At 38.3% G+C, this 21,854-nt stretch overlaps 1 protein-coding gene across 2 annotated transcripts; it reads left to right on the top strand.

Moving 5' to 3' along the window:
- Positions 1-15,473: 15,473 nt before the first annotated feature.
- Positions 15,474-21,854, top strand: LOC113297659. 2 transcript variants are annotated; one of them, XR_003333578.1, is made up of 10 exons: positions 15,474-15,689; positions 15,846-16,894; positions 17,463-17,836; positions 18,079-19,260; positions 19,358-19,516; positions 19,806-20,157; positions 20,280-20,350; positions 20,430-20,552; positions 20,667-20,809; positions 21,135-21,269. XR_003333578.1 is itself a non-coding variant. In XM_026546214.1 (9 exons), the coding sequence occupies exons 2-9, from the start codon at positions 16,048-16,050 to the stop codon at positions 21,504-21,506; spliced, it is 3,480 nt and encodes a 1,159-aa protein (XP_026401999.1). In that variant the 5' UTR covers positions 15,474-15,689; positions 15,846-16,047; the 3' UTR covers positions 21,507-21,854. The 2 variants fall into 2 exon arrangements, 1 of the variants encoding a protein (XP_026401999.1); XM_026546214.1 differs by lacking the exon at positions 20,667-20,809 and having other exon boundaries at positions 21,135-21,854.

Genomic DNA, 21,854 nt, shown 5'->3' with positions numbered 1-21,854 from the left:
CATGCCGGTAGCGGTTACCGGCACTGTAATTTATATGAGTTTAAAGGCGGAACATGGTTCATTGCACACAGAATTTTGACACCGAATTCCGGCATAGGATAGTATATAGTATCTATGCCGAAAACCTAACGGTATTGAGTTATGTTAACAAAGTAAGCCGGAAGTATAATTTATTTCAAATGTAATCCTTGTCGCAGGAAGCACGAATGCACTTAGCATATGCATCAAGCCTTTAAACCACTTGGTGACCCAAGAGGACGAGTCATAGTCTCGTGAGGGTTTACATAGAGATGTACCCACAAAACCTTACCAAAAACTACCCTAAAAACCTAACCAAATACCGCTAAACCTATCAATCTTCTTAGGAAGAATCTGTCTCCGATTCACCCAGCTGGACTTTGCTTACAATGTGGTTCACGTTGGCATCAAACATGAATGCTTCTCCCTTTTCCTGTAAGTAACGCGTTTTCACGGCTTCATGCTACAAAAACAACACAAAAACTTAGTTTGTTACTTAAAAATTGAAAAAGAGTGAATTGTGTCGAATTAATCATAAAGATACTTACAAGTTGTTGAGGGGAAAATCTATTGCGGGTAGCGTGCTCGATCCGGTGTTTCATTTTTAGATACTCAACCACCGCATTTAGGATGATGTCGTGTCATTGCTCGATTTGTTGAACAGTTCTTCCTTTCGGGTTACCGTAATCGTGAATAAATTGTTAAAAATCTTCAACCACATGGAATCCCGCGTGCTGTTATCTATAGTTGAAGGACGAGTTTCGGCGTACCATGCTTGGGTGATTGCTAAATCTTCCTCGGAGTAGAACGATGCCATTTGTTGTATGTGGGATTAGGTACTATACTAAGCTATTTATAGATGATTATTCTAGGGTTTAAGGTTTCTAAGTTAAGAGGCTCAAGAAGATATATAAGAACACACGAGTTTTGGGATTTTGGGTCCAAGTATTAGCTCTCTTTATATAGAGAAAAACCTCAACGACTAGTTTTTTTTGAAATCACCCAAACTCCGACATTGAAGTAAATGTGACATAGAATGCCGGCACCTAGTTCCGGTATAGTTTACCGTTAGATGTTCATGCCGGTACAAGTGAATTTGTTCACAGAGAAATATTCAACTATTACCGGTATGGTTGAACAACATGGTTCAACGTCGGTACGTCGTACTTGCATTGCATATATAATTACGACCATGCCGGTAATTTTGAATTTAAAAAAAAAACGGCTAGTTTTTTGAAAAATAAGACCGTTGGAGATTCATTTTTATATAATACCCCCCTATTCATTTGGAAAAATCTACACAAAGCACCCACCAAATAACAAAAATCCTTCTCTCAAGAAAGCAAGCACCAAAAAATAAATAAATCTAGCACGGTTAAAGCTTCACAACCGATGGGAGATTCATCATCAAGCTCTAACTGCAAAGTAAGTAGATTCAACATTATTAACTCTATATGGACAGTTAAAATCTTCTCTACTATGATGTATCACTAATATAATCTTCTCTTACAGAGTCATCATTGCAGCTGTCAAATTTGCAAGTCACCTTCTCATCTAGCAATGGACTGTCCTTTTATTTATTCAAAGTGTAGAAGCTGTGATAGGACACGCCGGTTTTGGATTGCAAAAACTGATGATGCTGAAAATGGAAGAATGTTTCTAAGGTGTTTGAATTACCCAAAGTGCGATGAGTTTCAATGGTTTGACAAAGCTGTTGCACTAGCGAAATCAAGAGAAAACCACAAGGGCCAATACAAGCCTACTGATGGGTGTGATGGGTGTTATATGAAGGGAAAGAAATATGTTGAAAGAGAAGATGAACCAATCAAGATTGGCCTTGACACCCCCATTCCAGACGATGTCTTCGAAGATATTTGCGAAAAGGCTCAAAGGATCCGCAGTTGTTGAAAAGGGATGGAAATAGATTATGAGATCATCTTTAACCAAAGTTGCTTCATTCCATGTTTTTTAGTATGTTTTAATTTAAAGTTTCAAATCCAATGTAATATATTACTTAGGAACGAAATAAAAGAGCATTCAAAACGGATTTATAATCAATACCGGGATTGTAGTTTTATCCAAACGAATGCCGGTTTTATGGAATAACTATCAAAGTGTAAGAAAATCAGAATTCCGTCATAGATTCAGTAAATATTCCAATGCCGGTTTTCAGGAAAAACTAGCAAAGTGTTAGAAAAACACATATTTTCGGCATAGATTCAATAAATACTTCCATGCCGGTACTGTCCAAATTCTATACAGAAAGTTGAACCCTTTCATCCCCTTTTTCCGGTATGGTTTTAGGAAAATATTTCAATGTCGGTACCAGTGACGGCATAGAATTATAATTATTGTTACACGCCGGAAGCAGTCCCGACACTCTAGAACCTAGATGTTTCAATGTCGGCAACTCTGGTGTAAAGAAAACTTGCAAAGAAAACATTTCACTAGAAATCTAAACATGTTCAACATAAACCAAACAACTGAATCGTGCTTAAATGTTCTTCATCACGGTATCATAAACCAAAAGTAAACCAAACAACTAAAGAGTTCAACCAAAAACAAGTTAGAAATTGTTCAAAACATAACAACCACCATCCACATAACGAAACACAACTATAGAGTTCATCACTTGGTTTTTTGTTTCTTGGCAACGGGAGCCTTCCTCGTTTCCCCAAACAAAGCTCTTGCACTTGGGTCTTCAATTTTATCAAGCTTCTCCACGACTTCCTTCATTTCTTCAATGGATAACACCTCCCCTTCGTCGTACTTGCAACCTAACAGCTTCCTCAACTTGCGAAGCCGACACTGCTAGTTTCATACATACAACACATAATTAGTATATATTTACTGACATAAAACTATGTGTAACTAGCAATCCAAGTAACGGGAGGGTTTTTCTGGGGTGGAACTTCGACGTCGTCCGGGCGCACGACAAAAGGATGTGACCATTCCAAGTAATTATCAATGTAGGCGGGATCGGCTTCATCATCGTTGTTCACAAGCTCCCAATTAGTAGCATCTACCAAACGATGTGGTTCCCTATCCCTCCAATGTGTTGGTTTTAGAATTGGATCATACTCTACCCTCAACCTTGTGGAACTTGACATAGACACAGTAAGGTCAAGCAAATACCTTTCATGAGAGGTTTTCATGAAGCGGGGTAATTGCTTATATCCAAGTTGCCGCATCACACGTCGAGGGTCAGCCATAACGTATCCCTTTGGGTGGAACAAAAGTCCATTGTAAAATGCAACGTTATAGAACCTCAAATATTGGCGTTTTTCTCTAGCCTCCCTGTAAGGGTCGAACACAACATCTTTGGTAGTCATCGCGTCCAGAGCCAATCTCATATCTATCAGTCGACGATTGTTAACGGGCTTCGGATGGCTGTTGAACTGGTATCTCTTGGCTCTAGGATCCTCGGGGTCATCAATGGGTATAATCTTCAAGAAGGAGTTGCCCTTAAACAATGTTGGGAAATGTTCATAAGCCCACACATATACAAATGTGAAATGATACATATAAAAATCAGTAAATTTTGTTTCTAACTTCATCATAAGGGTACATGTGAACAATATAAATAAGAACATAAGTTTAAAAACAAAATTACCTGGAGTAGAGTGACATTCCCGACAAATTGGTTTGTAACCGCCTTAGAGGCCCTTCTCATATCCGTCATCAAATGTGCCATTACCACGGTGCCCAAAGAATAGATAAAGACCTATTCCAACGGATCCAAGTATTGTAGGTAGTTTGCACTAACCCTGTTGCCACTAGTGTCAGGGAACACCCTAATGCCCAAGAAGAATAACAGGTACGCAGCGGTTGTATAACGAATCTGTGCAGGGTCCCATCCATCCTTGCCTTTTCTCTGCGCCGTGTCTTCAAACTTATTCTTAAGCAGCATCAGCTTGATGGTCTTTGTCCTACTAGTCTTAGATACATAGAAGCTTTCCACATAAGTTTTGTAGTCCCAACCAAACATCTTGTTAGTAAGAGCGTGCAACTTCGACCATTCTAGCTTCGGACAATGATCTCCTTCTGCAATTGATTTTCCGGTAACACTCAAGCCTAGAATGTTCTGAGCATCATCAGGGATCAAGGTCATCTCGCCAAACAGGAAGTACATGGTATGTGTTTCACCATGATACCTTTCGACGAAGCAATTGACTGTCACAATATCTGGCTTCACATAATTTTCAACCAAATGATATAGATTAGTATCCTTTACTAATGTTTGGACCTCTTCACATTCCCTAGACAAATCCCAATGAGACGCGGCTTGGTTTCGCAAACACGCACGGCCTTCTTATGATCCTACAATTAGGAGATAATACGATTAAAAGGTTTTATATAAATACAAAACAATACATATGCACGAGGTGAAAATTCTTACATAGGTTTGATAGATAGTACGAGCCCAAGAGTCCTTATAGCCAAATAGATGCCTCGGATCATAAGAAGTTGCATCCTAAATTTTACATGATCAAGGTCAGGTATCATGTCATCAATATGAGGAAGGTGTGAACCTTTAACTTTTACTTTGTCTGTGCCATTGCCTTGTGTCGGTTGTTGACTTGGCCCAACTTGTTCCACTACTTGGCTTTGGGTTTCTAATTGACTTGGATCAATCTCATTATCTTCCTCCCCACTTTCCTCTTCATCTTGCTCATCTTCCTCCTCAACTTCTCCGGTAGGTTCATGGATTGCGAGTTTACTACGGTCACGGCCGCTCTCCCAAACTTCACCTCTTGTAGATGCCCCCAATCGCGTGTTGAGACCTTGTTCTTTCCCTCTAGGAGGCAGAGATTGAGGAGTTCCAAGACCGTCCTTCCTTCTTTTCTTAATGCCATCATCTTTAGTTTTTCGTTTGTTAACTTCCTTTGCTTTAGCCCTATTTCAAAAGAAGCACGAAATAAATATAAGACAACTAACTTTCATTTCTAATACCGGCATAGATACACTACATAACGTCATAGAATCATCACTACCGGCATACCAAAACAAAGTTTCGACCATGCCGTGACCAAAACACGGCATAGTAATTTCAAACCATTACATGTCGGGACCTAATACCGGCATTGACAAATAATTGACAAGGATGCCGGTGATCTTTAGGAAGTTCCTGGATACCAAAACACCATTGCCGGCACATACATAAAATTGAAACACATGTCGTAACAAGGTACCGGCATGAAATCTAACCTAAAACCTATGGCGGTACCCTTCAAAAAATCCAAAGGTTCTCTGTTTATTAGAAGCTCAATACCGGCATGGTATTCAAACTACATTGAACGCCGGTACAGGGTTCCGGTGTGGTCTTCATCCTAAATCGAATGCCGCAACTAATTTCCGGTGTGGTCTTCAAACTAAATCTTATGACGTAACGCAGTGCCGGTGTGGTCTTCATTCTAAATCGAATGCCGTTACACTGTTCCTGTGTGGTATTCATACTAAATTGAATGCCAGAAGCTACTGAAACTCAACTGTTTCAGTTAGGGTTTGCGATTTTGACCTAAACCCATAGTTACAAATCGATTCAAACACTAATTAAACGGTTTTAAATGACTTACCTTCTCACATAAGCCGTATTTCTGAGTAGTTGATCGTCCGATAACTCTTGTTCTTCGTGTTCTTGCTCTTGAGCAATCAAAGCAATCCTCTTTTGTTGTTTTTGTTGAGCAATCAATTTTGATTTCGATTGGGAATCTGATTTCTTTCGTGGAGGCATTCTTATGGATTCGGGTAGGTAGGTTAATCGACGAAGAAATTTTTGAATTAACGATTAATCGACGATGAAGAACGATGGTGTGAACGATGAAGAAGATGAAGAATAAAAAAACGAAACCCTAACCTACGAGTATGCTGGAACTGATGGTGTAGAAATGGAGGATAAATGTTTTGGTTATTTGATTTTAAGTTTTAGGGGAAAGGGTATAAAAGTCTTTTCATAATGTTTTTTAATTAATCAAAGGGTGTTTTAGTATTTTCGCCCCCAAAAACACCCCTTAGCAGACACCTTTGGTTGGGGAAAGTAATTCATATCCCCCAATTAGTTTTGATATCCCCCAATTGCGCGTTCCTCTTTTAGCCATTAACGAATGCAGAGAGTTAAGAGCTTAATCTGTGAGAATATATGAGATATATGTTCTAATCACCAGAAATATGATAACAAATAACAAATACTCCCTCGATTTCACAAACACAGTCCGCTTTGACTTTCTCAAAATATTAAGGAGACCATACTATTTTACTTGACTACCCTTAGTTACTTACCTATTTTATTTTAATAATAATATTAGCAATAAAGACTATCCAAAATTATTGTGAGAATTATACATACGAAATATAAAAGGAAAATTTAAAAAATATCAAATTTATGAAGTATGAACTTTATAAGGAATTTAATTTTTAAAGTTAAATGTATATTTTCTTAAAAGGAATGAATGATATATTTGTTTCCTCAATTATACTAATTTCATCAATATTTTGGATTGACTCACGTTAAAAATGGATTTATGATTATAAAGAATTCAAGGGTATATTAGAGAGTTCATTGAAAAAGTATGACTATAAACAGAAGCTGGACACAATTTTGAAACTGAAGAAAAAGGAATAGAAGACGGTCTTTTAGAAACAGAGGGAGTATCACAAAATAAACAATACATATATATAGTCCATAAATATTAGGTATTGTGAGTCATCTTCCAAAATAACATTTAATTAAATAAACTTTAAACATGCAAGATGATATTATTCGAAATAGCTAGTGAAACCACATAATATGCTACCTCAAACTCTAATTATCCTCCTTAAACAATACGAATAAATCCTTAGAATAATTTACCTAGTAACCAACCGAGAAAAAGTAAAGGAGTTAGGCATCGTCTTCACTTTCCGATTCATTCCAAATGACTTGAATCTTATCCATACAATCCTTAACATCGGAAAACTTTGTAGCAAGAAAGCACATATGTTATTGCATACAGTTTACCTTGGTGTTTACCTTTTACATATTCTTGAGATCTTTTTGTGAAAAAATCCAAGGAGGTAAGATCACAAGTGTCGATTGAAGGAGGAGAAAAACTTATTTTTCTCTGGTTGTCATTCATTGTCATTCGATTAAAGGTAGTTTTGAGAATGGGAGAGGGAGCACCAATAAAGGTGTTAATTGGAGAAATTTTGAAGATTGAAAAACCTCTAGATAAGGCATGGAAAGCCTAATTTCTTGTCACAAAGGGTCATTGTGTTCATTTGTTCATTTGTTGAATGATCCAACTACACACATCAAGCCCTTAAATTTTTAAGTTTAAAAAGCAGACTAGTTCCACAAATTAAGGACTCCATCGAACATCTTTAACAGTGGCTGGACAAATGTTTGGAATTCCAAACTTACCAAAGATTTCAAGTGCACAGGGAGATCTTTAGTAGGAAATTTCCAATCTTTCCAACTGGAACTTTTATTAACGAGTTGATTTGAGATGGTTTCACATGAAGTATTTTCTTCCCTAGGCCTATGAAAGGAGAAAGTTTGCATAGGGAGACTTGTGATTTTTGCCAACAAATCTTTATCAACCTCAATAACTTTTCTTCCAATATCACCATCATGTATGTTAGCAGAATACTCTTATGAGAATTGAAAAGGCGAGGGTACCCAAATATACCTCAAGCTAAAACTTTCCCTACCTATAAGTCCTTTCTCCGAAAGTGATTGTCTATGGACAGAGTCGAGACAATACAACTAATCGGTTCACACTTTGTGTGATCGTCTATGGATACGAGATCGAGACAATACGACAACGAAGTATGTTTACTTGATACAAAGGTTCGGACTTAACCAAACACAATGGGATTGTTTATCAAGTAAATAGGAATTAACGTTTGTGTAATTTACTTTAATTATAATAAAACAATTATAATGCGGAAAATAAAAGTAAATGACACAACAAGATTTTGTTAACGGGGAAACCGCAAATGCAGAAAAACCCCGGGACCTTGTCCAGAATTGAATACTCTCAGGATTAAGCCGCTACACAAAATTACACCTAACTTCGTATAGTTGAGACCAAGCAACTAAACCTATAGTTCACCTAGTTCCGTCTGTATTCCCATGCCTCCAACTTATAAATAAGTCACGTACTTGGAACAATTCCTTTGGTTCGTATTCCAAACAGCAAAGGAACAACAAATCTGTTTGGTATCAACTCTATTCAACCAAGTGATATGAGTCGGACAAAGGCTCTTCCATTTATCTTAACATAAACTCCTTCGTCAGGTCCTTAGATCTATCTTATGTTCAATTACCGAAGTAATCGTTTAAGATTAAGCCAACAACACTATTAATTGAAAGAATTGTGTTGATGCCGATCTACTCAATTAATCAATTCAATCTACCACAAGGATAAACCGATTATTAATTGGATCCTCTTTTACCAAAACAAGTATTGTGCACACCAAAGATTATAAAACCCAAGTCAGATCTTCAATATCTTATTTGTCTTCAAATCTTCTTAAATCTTCAATAAAAACCTGCACACAATCACTTGAATCTCTTGTGATCAATGACACACAGAACGGAGTCTGTTAACAATGGATTATCACAAGATCGTCTTTAGAACTCACAACAGTCTAAAGATCCATGTCGAAACTCTGAACTAGTTTGAGTGAATCTTATATCAGAAGAGAAGATTCTCAATGATAAACAAACTAGGTGCAATCATATTTCAACCACCGTTAGTCAATCAAATCAATCGAAAACAAAAGATAAACCGCAATTATCTAGTTTCCCGCCAGCGGAACACGCTAGAGCTTCTCAATCCCAAAGAAGACTTTAAACTGAGCGACCGTAAGAGATTTCGCCTAATTAGGTTACTCTCCTCTCCAAATAGGTGGCTACACCGGTAACAACAACAAAAGAGGAAGTTTGTTGTTACGAAGGATTAGTTTGCTAGAAAGGCAAACTTCAAGTATTTATAGACAAGGAAGTTTGGAGACCAAGGAATTTCCAAAACCGAAAATATTCTCAAGATATTCATTAAAGCACAAATTCGGTTTTCATAATTCCTGGAAATGCTCTGTCCAAAAATAATGATCGAAATCTCTCGGGAAATCTAATTAGTAAATGCACATTACTAATTCTGAAATTTCCCTACAAAATGAAATTAATAACCTTAATTAAAAGATTCTTAACTTACTTATGTTTCGATCCTGGGATTCTCTTTCCTTAGCCGTTAAGGAATATCTTTGAACAATTAAAGAAATAAACATTCACAACACATGTTCAAAGTATGTCGACATCCTTACTTTGTAAGTTCTCTTTCACACTTACAACCTTGAAACCGATTTGCCACACTTCCAAACAAGTTTAGAATTGGTTCATCTAACTTTCAAGAACTATGTGATTGATCAAACCAACATTCAATCACAATCATGGGTTTAACGATTCTACCAAAACAAGTTTCGGTTCTACCTCCATGTGAGTATTGTGCATAGTCACACTAGCTTTCCAAAATTCGGTTGACTAGGTACTATGATCGGTTCCCCACATATATATGGTATCTAACTTATATGTGTTGCACATGTCCATAGGATCGGTTCCTCTTTACCTAAAAACGTGTTGAACATGTTCATAGGATCGGTTTCCCTTTGTGATGTACCACACCTCTTACTAGGATCGGTTCCCCTTTCCCATATTTGGACAGACAAATCACAAACCCAATCATACCATACCAAGGCGATTACTTAAGATTGGTTTCACTAATAAAAATCATACCAATACATAAGTCAGGCCTTTGTGAATAGTTCTACCAAGAACACAAACAAGTTGTGAGCGGTTATACTCAATCACACATATTGGTTGTTCATAAGATATGCAATGAATAACAAAAGCACTAACACCTGGCCATTTCCTTTTCGGTTCACAAACAAGTTTATGAACTTACTTCCTTAGAACACATGTAAACATCGTTCCCTAGGATGAAATCCTCACCTCATACCCATACATAATCACAATAGCATTCAAATGATTATGGTGATGTCTTAACTACAAAGTTTAATGGTTAAGCAATAAAATTCGTATTGTATTCCTTAATACTATGTCTATCTAGACTTCAAATATGCTTCGCAGTTATGTTTTCAATATGCACGACTTCACGAAGCCATGCTGTGGATGAACCCAAGGAACTAACACTTCAATAGTTCTGTATATTTTACATGTCGAACATAATTGGAGACATTGAAAAATTCTTTGGCTTCCTTGATTTCCCTCGCAAGGATCCTTGAAGCACGAAACATGATTTTCTTAAAAACCCATTCATTCATTTCTTTCCAGATATACCATAAGACAGAAGGAAGAATATGCCGCCATTCAATTCCACCTATATTTCCTTCAAAAGTGCACCACTTTTTCAGAACTGTAGGAGACATGCGTACAATGTCAGGTCGAAATCTTATCATTCCTGATTTTTCCTCCATAAAGCACCAACTCCCCTACAACCAAAAAAAAATGGTGAGAAGTTTCAAAATCATTATTACAAAGGCTACACCCCGGATGGTTTCCGATATGTTTTCTGCTTAGTGGGGGAATTTCCATTTGACAAACATTAATTGTTCACTGCTTAGTGGGATTTTTTGAGAATATTTTGGATGCGATAGCTATTGTACCCGTATCCTAAAACCTCAAAGGGTTTTACTCGTGCTACACTTATGAACTTTACCTAGTTCCGAATTTTATAAGAAGAATGTATATGGTAGATTTTTCTAGTAAATACACCACCAATAATTTTAAAATACTCTGGTCATATAACAAACTCATACTCCCTCGTCCCAAATTAGATGACCTAGTTAGTTTTAAATTTTGTCCCAAATTAGATGACCTATATCATCAAACAATGAAGTATTTCTAAAATTACCCTTTTAATTGATTATAATTAGTATAAGAAATATGTAAAATCTGATAGTCATGTTTATAATCGTTTCGTAGGTGTTTTAAAATGCTTTCCGATGATATAAAGTTTATAAATATCCGTGATATGGTTTGAGAGATAAATCATTTCCAAATTTTACTAATAATTATCCATAAGGGTGAAATTGGATAAAATAATTAAAAATCTTCCTCTCTCGTCCTTGCTTTAAGAATTGTGCAAATTACAACTAGGTCATCTAATTTGGGACGGCGGGAGTATGTATTAATCACTGATCAGATTATGGCGGTGCCGAGAAACTCAGTCAATCAAAATTAATTGACAAAAAAAGAATCACCTAAAACCAAAAGGAGGGTAACAGATTACATTGTTTGATCCAGTTTTGTCATGTGATACATCACATTAATCACCGTAGATAACACTTAGGGCAATTCCTATGGCAATGGACAAACTCATTTTTTTGTTGAGCCAGGTGGATGGCCAAACTGGCTTTTCCACTATGGTAAAGCACTGGGCGTTTGATAACTAAGCGCGCGTGCTTGAGACAAACTCGGCGTTGGACAGAAAAACGCGGGCGTTGGACAGAAAAACTCGGGCGTTGGCCTTAACAACGCGCGTTGGTCCTATCAAACGCGGGCGTGAGATACAAAATCTCCAACATTCATATCTCCAACGGCCATAATTCCAATGTCTATATTTTCAAAATCTATAAATTGGATTAAACTCACTTCATTTCTGTCACACCACTACTATTTCCTTCTTTTAAAACTCTTATAAATCAAAAAATTTGATACGATATGAGCGGCCTTTTCAGAAAAGCGGTAAATAGTGTAAAGAAGAAAAGAGATCTAATAAATGAACCGGCACCACGGCCTGCCACAGGTGTAGATTTTCTCAAAATCGTGAAGCAGAGTTTGCTGCGCTGAGTGTCGTTGTTGGTCCATCAGGAGTCCAAGGTCATGTCTCGGGGTATCAAGATCGGTCTGATGATTTTTTTTATATGAGAGGTGGATTTTCAGACTTAAAGGCTATTTATGAAGTTTTACCCCCTCAAGTCGGAAAAAGGGTTGACAGATACCCCTAGCGTGCGCTTTATAGTGTGAAGACTAGAAGACACAACAACAAAATTCCGACAACAGTGGTAGAAAGGTGGTGGGCGACGACGCACACATTCCATTTCATTGATTTTGAAATTGGTAAGCTTGTTTAACTTAAATTAAAAATTTTAAATAATTATTAAATAATCAAAAGAATTAATCATAGTTTATATTATACTTGTAATAGGAATTACGCCATTTGATTTGTATTTCATTTGTGGGATCCCAAGTGGAATAGGAGAGCCGCCACCATTCAACCAAGACGAATGGATATCAAATAGTAAATGGGAGACGCTTTTCCCCTCGTTTATAGATTCAGAAATATCTGAAGATTATAAACAATTGAAAGGAGGTGGGATTAAATGTTCAACGTTGAAGTTTTTCCTTAACCAACCCAGAAACCCAGAACATGTAGATGACTATCCTGAACTCGAAAGGATGTTTATCTTATGGTTACCGGGTCCGACATTATTTCCAAACTCAACTTTTGTTGCTCGTGTTGGTTGGCTTCAAACGTTAGAAGATCTTGACAAAGCACCAGATTATGACTGGGGATCTGCAATTTTAGCAGAATTGTACTGTGGGCTGGATCATGCTTTTACGGGCGGGGATAACTTCACTTGTTTCTGGGGCATCATAGAGGGAAATATCAAAATTATTATTTTAAAATTTAAATAATTTTTATGAGCAAATATAGATTAAGTCGAAATACTAAAATTATATGGAGTAATTTGCAGTATTGGTGGTATACCTACTTCTGTGTTAGTAAACCAATCCTTAAAGACAATACCCAAAGATTTCCAATGTTGGATATGTACATCTGGACCAACTTAGTGAAGGGCACTGCCAGCGACATCTCGGGTTCCAGTTTTTTTCAGAGATTTCATCAGATGACTCGGAGCCACAACAACGTCGTTGTTCACCCTTACAATGACTTTCCTCAGTATGATGCTGATGTTGGACAACGTATTCTTGATTATTCTCTCGGGTTCCAGTTTTTTTCAGATATTTCATCAGATGACTCGGAGCCACAACAACGTCGTCGTTCACCCTTACAATGACTTTCCTCAGTATGATGCTGATGTTGGACAACGTATTCTTGATTATTCTCTGCGTAAAGTTGTTTTTTACACTCCACCATTGGATAGAGGGGTACATGGGAGAAAGATTGCAGTACCAAATGCAAGGTATATATGCAATTGAAATTAACCCGCCACAACAGATGCAAACCTCTGAATCAGATTTTGAACGGTTGAGAAGAACCAATTGGGTGAGGTATGAACTAAATACATAGGAGAATATTAGTGAAGCGGATTATGTCAAATGGTACGCGTCGATTTTGCATCCCGTAATTGGGACACAGAACACCCACATCTATGGGCATAATCTCCCAGCATTATCACGCCTGTCACATGATGCAAATATCGTTCCTAGCCAGCCACCTCCAAAAGATCCATGCTTTATGACTACCCCACCACGGGTGCAAGTTCTTCATCATCTTCGTCAAATTTGCCCGAAATTCAGTGGGAGATGCCAAGTATTACTTCACAAGGTGAGCCAACCACGATCCCCATTATTTCCCAAGGTATGAAACGTGATTATCCTTACAACAATGTGACTGCCACTGAGGTCGAGATGAGGAACCAATTGAACGATTTGCATTGGCTGACTCGTCAAATGGGGGCTACACACTTGGATGTGTGTCGGAAATGGCACGAGAACACAATGTTTCGATTGAGTCAAACTGTAAATAATGATGGGCGGCGGTCACAGTCTTCCGATTCCACCAGGAGCAACAGATCATGGCATGATAGTGATGAAACAGTGGTGGGAGAAACACAAGTACGACATAGTTCTTCTTCACCGCACATACAACATAATACTTCTTCACCACAAACTGTGTCTGTATCTCAACCTCAAGTATTTCGGCTAGATCCTAGGCGCATTTCATCATCATTCTCGCCCTACAACCCAAATGACTGCTATGCACCACCACCACCAAAACCACAAACATCTTATATGCTTGGAGGACCGAGTGCACCGAGTGCTTTCCAAAAATCTCCTAGTGCTTTCCAATCGCCTAATGTTCTTCAACCATCTTTATCTCTTTATGGAAATTTATTTAATATGTTGGCAAGTGGGCATATCGCAGGTCTATCCCCAGGTCTTGGAGAATTCTTGACTCCAGAAGATAACAATAAGAGAGCTAGCGATGAGCGACGTTAGAGAGACTGTTTGTAATTTTTAATTCTGCTACATTTGTAATTTTAGTTTTAAAAGTACGACGGTCTTAATTAAATAAAATTACATATGTTTAAAATTAAGCGTTTTACATTAGCTTCACTGAATTACGACGGACTACATTAGCTTCAAAGAAGGGGTTGAAACTGTTCAACACCTTAAGGATTTCGAACATTTTTCGAAAGGAAAAGCTACATTTTTCCATCTTCGCCATTCAGCCAAAGATCTTGTTACCATCTCAGCATCAGTTTCACCTCTCAGTCTATATCGATTGGCTTGTATGGTTAAAGCTACAAACTCTTTTACTTCTTTCTTAATTGTACGAAAATGATTTTCTATGTCGCATATAACACGACGACTCGGGTTACAGGTGTCACTGCAGAACCCGTGGTGAATAACCGTCCAGAAATTCACCCATGGATAGTTTGCTGAAGCAAGATGAGTAAATAAAAAAACATAGTTTCTGCAAATAGATTCATATTCTTCTTTAGTATACGGAGCGCGCAGAACTAACAAGGCCCGAGACATGTTCAAGAATTGAAAAATTTGTTGAAGTGGAAGAATTTTTTTAAGCTCAGAGAAGAATAAAAAAGACTAGATGTGTGAATGTGAATTTGAAGTTGAAATGAGGAGTATTTATAGAACTCAAAAATTATAGCCGTTAGATCATAAGAGTTTTCAGCCGTCCAGATTCAGCCGTTGGCGCTTCTATGAAAAACGCGGCGCTGGGAGGACAAGCTCTGGCGCTTTAATCAAGAACGCGCTGGAAAGAAAAGCGCCAGCGATTTTGGCTCAAACGCCAATGCTAGAGTGAAGCTCGCCCGGCCTTTCATCAAGCGTCCGCTACATCCTCCAACTCAATGAACAAACCAACGAACATCCATTTTTCATTTATGTTAAGTCCATAATGGGATCAAAATGAAGTTTGTTGATTCCATATGAACTGTTCTTACGAGTTTTATCAAGCGAGATATATTGTACGTAGATCTTTTCATGAACTAACAAAAATAAATAAGCCTGTTCCCATTAAAAACAAAAGAAGCTAAATAAGCGGCTAATCCCAAGCCAAGTAAGGCTCGTTAGCTGCAAAGAAACCATCCTGGACGCCAAATGAAATCATGAAGTCAACATTCTACGTTTTGAAATCCGTTTCATCGTTCTAAGAGAAAAGGTAAAGCGTGTAAAACTGTCCTTTGAGAGAGACAGAAAGAAAAAGAAGAAGACGAAGAAGAAGAGGAAGAGAGAGAAATTTCGAGTTCAGACTTCAGTCTCTGGTTAGGACGAGAGAATTTGGTGACTCCGGCGCGCTCAAACCGCGATATAGAGAGGAAGGAAGTAGAATTTTGCAGGATTCACCATAAATCCTTGGTTTTCTTCAACAAAATTCTACAAGAAGTTGAGGTTTGAGGTATGTTTTCCTGAAGAGTTTCTTTTATGTTTCCTCAAATTTTATATAGTTTTGAAGTTATTAGGGTTAATAAGTCTCCATGAAAATGAAATTCATCCCCAATTAGTTCATTCTGCCTTTTTTTTTCTTTGTTTCTTCTGTGGTTATTATTTGCAGAACTATGAGGGTTGTGTGAACAAATTTAGGTTGTCTTCGCATAGGAAGGTTGTAAGGGAAATTAGCAATCTGTTCGGATAGGGTTTTCGTTACAGAATCTTTACGGGTGGAGGTAATATGAACAGAGCTGGGGTTTATACAGTTGGTATTGCGTAGAAATAAAATTAGGGTTTGGAAGGTAGGGTGCAAGAAAACAGAAAGGATGAAAGGTGGCCGGTCTCACCGATTGGCGAGTACCGAGCCTCCAGATGACTGGGTAAATGGTTCATGGACTGTCGATTGTTCGTGTGGTGTTACTTTTGATGATGGAGAAGAGATGGTTAATTGTGATGAGTGTGGTGTATGGGTTCATACTAGATGTTCTCAATATGTGAAGGGGGAAACTTCGTTTTCTTGTGATAAGTGTAAGAAAAAGAAGAGTAGAAATGATAACAATGAAGAAACCGAGGTTGCTCAATTGCTTGTTGAGTTGACTAGTAAGACGATGAGGATGGATAATCTTCGCCGTTCAACTCCATCAGCTCCTCCTCGGCCTCGTCCTGCTTACAGGCTTTGGACGGAGATCCCAATTGAAGATAGGGCTCATGTTCAAGGGGTTCCTGGTGGAGACTCTTCTCTCTTTCAAGGGTTATCGTCGGTTTTCAATTCTGAGCTGTGGAAGTGTTCAGGTTATGTTCCGAAAAAGTTTAATTTTCAGTATAGAGAGTTCCCTTGTTGGGATGATGAGAAGGAGGAAGGGTTGATTGATGCTAGAATTGAAGAGGAAACAGATAATACTGCCGATAGAGGTGCAAATGTTCTGTGCTCCTTGTGGAAAGACAAGCCAACAGAAATGGAAGCTAGTTTTGGAGGTTTAGTCGAGGAAGCCGATTGTAAGGAGAAGATTGGTCAAAAAGAGAAGTATTCGGAGAATCATGTGAAGAAGGATAAAACCCATCTTGCGCATGCAGCTCACCCGAGCAAGCAGAAGGAATTTGTGAGATCCAAGGAGAGGAGTGGAAAGAAGAAAGCTAGGAGTGCCGACAAAGAAGCTGATAGGAAAAAAAGAGGTATGCTTTAGTCTTTTTGTGACTTTCACTATGAGTATTTATACTAGTAGCCTCGTGAAAAACTGGGACTAATTTTTTAATAGGTTTTTAATTGTATGTACAATCTAGCAATTAATTATGACTGATGCTTTTTAATCACACCAAATTTATTTTGCATTACATAAAAGAGTTCTGCAGTATACATGATTAGTAATACGTCATACCCGTAAATTCATTGAACACATCAGTCTAGCTTGAACAACTAGTGTTTAGGAAAAACTCTCCCTAAAGTGACGGTCATGTTTATGTACAAGGAGGTTGTTAATTAGTACAAAAATGTCGGACATACTATATTTTGTGGAATGCTGCCTCTTTCTTTTTTCCTTTTTCTGAAAGGAAGAATGCTTCTTTGTGCTAGTTATCATATTTCTGAATCTTCATATTAACTTTATCTATGGCTGTAGCAGACCTAGATCTGTTAGGATGCGCTGAGCAATCCTAATTTTTGCCTTGAAGAGGACTTAAATTATTTCTGTTCCCTGGAACTGAATTTTATATTACTTCTCTTACTTGTGCATTTATTTTCTAGCTTTCACACCTGCTGTTGATGCACGAAAAGTAGTATGCCATGATTATGGAGGGTCCAAAGTTGGTGCTATAGAATGTCAACATAGGAAGAAAAAAGTTAGGATGGAAGTCAAATCAACAGAGCCAAATGGGGGTTGCCCTGATGCTGCTAATAGCTATGAAATGATGAAACATCAGTCAGCAAATAAGGTACATAATTCTGAGCACCTTTTCGAAGAGGCATCAAGAAGTCATGTTTCTGTAGAAGTAGTAGAAAAATCAAAGAAAGTGAACAGTCGAAGTCCTACGAGGACTGGTGATTCTCCAAAAATTGCTACTGTTTCAGCATTCCTTACAGAATCAAATACCGTTGGTGGTTCTCTTGCTAACATTGAGGTATGCCCTTGTTACCATCGTTATCTGCTTTATGTCTTTTAACATTCTGCATTGCTTGGTCGGGGAATCGTTTATTTCTTGAAATGCGACCATTTGTGATAAGGTTTTGCTGTTTGATGGGGTGCTAACAAAGAAGCTTCTCATCAATTTATGTCCTTCATTCTGCTGTAATAGTTTCTAATATATTACTTGCTAGGTTACTCTATTTTGGTTGAATAACATATATTTGGTGTTTTCCTCAGGATGTTAACATGGTCGTTCATAGTTCAAACCATGTTAAGGACGAAAACCATGAATTGAAGGACTTAAGGGGAAGTTCTTTCAGCGCTAAGGAGGATCAGAAAGGGAAGTCCCCTGTTAGAGATCTACACAATGATGTTACAGCCATGCAAGACAATAGTAAAGTTCAAGTTTTGTCGGATGTTGGGGTTTCGAGGAGCCCAGTACAACATGATACTAAACCGGAAAAAAAAACTGATGTTGATTTGCATAATGGGGATATATGTTTGTTGTCTTCTTCTCTAACTGATGAAAAGCTTGAACCAGCAAAGCTCTTAGAAAAACTTGGAGCAAGCATCAGCCCATCCCTTGATGAAAAATGTCAGAATGGTAACAGGGAGATGAAAGCAGTGGACCATTGTCGTAAGAGTGAAACAGTGGAAATTACAGTTTTGACATCTAGGGAACGTAGTCTGCATGGAGCAAAGTCAGAGAGCTCAGCAATACCGCCGTCTGCAAAAGAAGCTTCTTTGGAGTCGAAGCCTGAAACGAAAAATGTTGAAGAGCCATCAGTCTATGATGGCTTGAACACAGACCCTCGGGTAAAGGTTGATCAGCAAAAAGGTGTTTCAGCTGTTGGAAAATCTTCGACGTCACCCACCATAGTGTTCTCTAGATCATCTTTCTCAGCTAGCTCCAAGACTCTTGAAACCAAGGGATCCTTAAGTACACCGAGATCTATTAACAGCAGTAAACAAGTAAAGACAAATGTGGAAATTAAGAAAGATCATCCAGCCAATGACATACTGAGGAAAGGTGGCAGACATGACGCGGAGAGAAAGACGGCAAACGATCTCCCGAAGGTTTATTCTAGTTCTGGATCAAAAGCATCACAGATCAGCAAGACTACTCATGTACCCTCCTCCAAGCGTGTGTCTCATTCAAAAGAGCAGGTGCCTGTACCATCTTCTAAGACTTCTACGACCCATAATGTAGCAGTTCCGTCAAGCTCATTTGAGTCTGCTAGTTCATTGCACACTCAGAATACTTCACATGTACAAAACAAGGGTACACCTTTTGGATCCTCCCTTAAAGGTGACAGGTTAAGTCAATCAATTTGTCAGCCATCGCAAAAGCTTAACCATTCACCAGCAATGCATCCTCCAGCGCCTGTTAACTCTTCTCCAGCCTTGAGTGATGAAGAGGTGTGAGCAAAAATTTTATTATTTTGTGCACCTTCGTTTGTTTACTAAAAATTATATTGCTCATGTCACTTAGGATATCTTCCCTTTTATTTTGTAGCTTGCACTGCTGCTGCATCAAGAACTTAATAGCTCTCCTAGGGTTCCTCGAGTGCCTCGTGTACGCCATGGAGGTACTCTACCTCAGTTGGGATCTCCTACGGCTGCAAGTATGCTTGTTAAACGAACATCAAGTACAGGCACAAAGGATCAACTTCTGGTGCGATGCCCCTTTTCTTACTTCTATTAATGACATTATATTAAGTGAAAATCATTTCAAACTGTATGCTATACCTGTTAAGATAATTGATTGTGGGCGTTAAATTGATTATGACCCCTACTATGTGGAGAAAAAAGTCTGGATAATCAATTGGAGGTCCGTAATCAATTAAGATAAAGGTTAGCAAATAGGACTGTTCTTCTGTCTAATTTTGCAGCCTTTGGGATATATATGAAGGCTCTAACAATGTTCACTTCCGTAACAAGTACAGTTCTTTTACATTTTATAGTTTTCTAGGAGAAAAAGAGAGGACGCTTCAAGAGACAGTTCTCGCAAACCTAATGACCGCGCTGACGAAACAAAGAAGGAGAAGTTGCCTTCTTGTCTAGATCAAAGAAGACAAGATCCACAGAGTACAGCTAATGGTTCTACTAAGGTGGAAGCATGCAATGGCTCTTCTCATGTAATATCTGCTAAGAAGAATGGGCTGCCTCCCCTGTCTAGCAATACTGCAATTGGTGGTCCATCGTCCTCGTCTGAAGTTAATGACCATAGACCTTCTTCTGTGCGTAGCTCATCGCGGGATATGTCTGACGATGAAATAGGTGCTGTTATGGGACCCACACCTCGTACTTTACCAGGTATGGCTTTCATGTTGGCTCTAGTCTGATATCTTTAATGCTTACTTGCAGTGATCTGATTTTCAATCTACATCTGTTTTATGTCTCATAAGTGACAGTTTTTTTTATAACTGTTTCGGCAGGTTTGCTCGATGAAATTATGAGCAAAGGCAAAAGGATGTCCTATGAAGAACTTTGCAATGCTGTCCTCCCTGTATAGTTTTGTTGATTTTTCTCATTTTACTTGCTTACTTTTGCCATTGTTTTTAGTAACTGAACCCTTTCGCATGCAGCACTGGCACAAGCTGAGAAAACACAATGGGGAGCGCTACGCGTACACAAGTCACTCGCAGGCTGTTCTTGATTGTTTGAGGAACCGGAATGAATGGGCTCAGCTGGTTGATCGTGGACCAAAGGTTTGCTTTTTAAATCTGTTTTCAGACATGAATTGTCATTTAATAGATTTTTATTCGGTCTAGCTGCAAATAAAATTATATAAGCAAAATCATCTATTATTGAATTTTGCTTAGGTAGGCAAGAGCTAGGATCAAATGCCGTGTTGCTTTGGTCGAAATATCATTATGCTGTCATGCATATGTGTTGGGTTCACAGGGAGGTGACTGAGGGTGTGATGAGGCTTTCGTCGTCGTGCGTTTTCTGTATAAGGAAAAAGGTTATTTAGTTTAGCTTTAATGAGAAACTGTACAGCCAGTGAGTCACCCTACAGCTAAATGGGGTTTGAAGTTTCAGAATTATGTTAATTCACCGTGAAGAAGATATCCACGTGGTGGCATGGCAGTGCTGCGGCATTTGATTCTACTTTTGTAGGGTGTAGGAATAATTTTAATTTCGTACTTTCAAGAATTTTGCCTTCGAGCTTGCCCTCGATATTGGACCCTTTCACTGCTTCGGAAATATGAATCCCAATTATCTGTTCTAGACAAATGTTCCGGAACCCTTTTTTATGTATTCCTTATCTCGAAATTGCTTGTTTTCAGACTAGTGCCAGCAGAAAAAGACGGAAGCTAGATTCAGAGTCACTTTCCGTCATTGAAGGTGTAGAAGATGACTTTGACAAGAGCAATTTAAAGGAGGTAGAAGTTAAGTATGTTGAATCGCAACGAGAAGATTACCCTAAAGGAAAGAGGATGGCGCGAAAGAGAAGACGACTGGCTCTTCAAGGAAGGGGCATTACGGATATAAGAAAGAAGCAGAAGGCAGATGCTGCTATGGATGGAGAAGACCTTAATCTGTCTTCTCAATCAAGTGAGGGTACTGAAAGCATGTTTAGCGAGGAAGAAAGCCAAGGAACCAAAACTGGTACCACTGAGGCTTTGACCAGTGAAGATGAGACTGGATCAATGTTATAGTATCTCTTATGGAAGGTAATTTTTTTGGTGGTTCTTTCTACTTATTGGGAAAGAAAACAGGAGGAGAAGACCTTCTTGGGGTCAGCCAGTACTTAGTTATCCCTAACCAGCTCTTTTTGACTAACATACCTAAGCTGCTTTGTCAAATTTTATCGATGTTATGGTGAAGTTCAACAATTTTATTGTGGGGTTATTCAGTTTTTTTCTTCTTCTTCACTTCGATCTCAGCATTGTAACTCCGTTGATGCTACTTAGGTTGGTTATCTGTGAATAATTATCACTGTTTGTAGGACTTGTCAAACTAATCGATGAATGTAAAATATAATCTCTTTTCATGACCATCATTTA

This window comes from Papaver somniferum, chromosome 7, assembly GCF_003573695.1.
Source record: "Papaver somniferum cultivar HN1 chromosome 7, ASM357369v1, whole genome shotgun sequence".
Taxonomy (NCBI): domain Eukaryota; kingdom Viridiplantae; phylum Streptophyta; class Magnoliopsida; order Ranunculales; family Papaveraceae; genus Papaver; species Papaver somniferum.
The sequence above is the reverse complement of the archived record's forward strand: the minus strand, read 5'-3'. Positions and strand labels throughout refer to the sequence as shown.

Bases quoted from the DNA above. Each gene is read 5' to 3' on its own strand.
- LOC113297659 (XM_026546214.1), top strand. From the start codon at position 16,048: ATGAAAGGTGGCCGGTCTCACCGATTGGCGAGTACCGAGCCTCCAGAT. The intron at 19,517-19,805 runs GTGCGATGCCCC...TACATTTTATAG, and splicing joins GCACAAAGGATCAACTTCTG to TTTTCTAGGAGAAAAAGAGA. The intron at 20,553-21,134 runs GTTTGCTTTTTA...GCTTGTTTTCAG, and splicing joins TGGTTGATCGTGGACCAAAG to ACTAGTGCCAGCAGAAAAAG.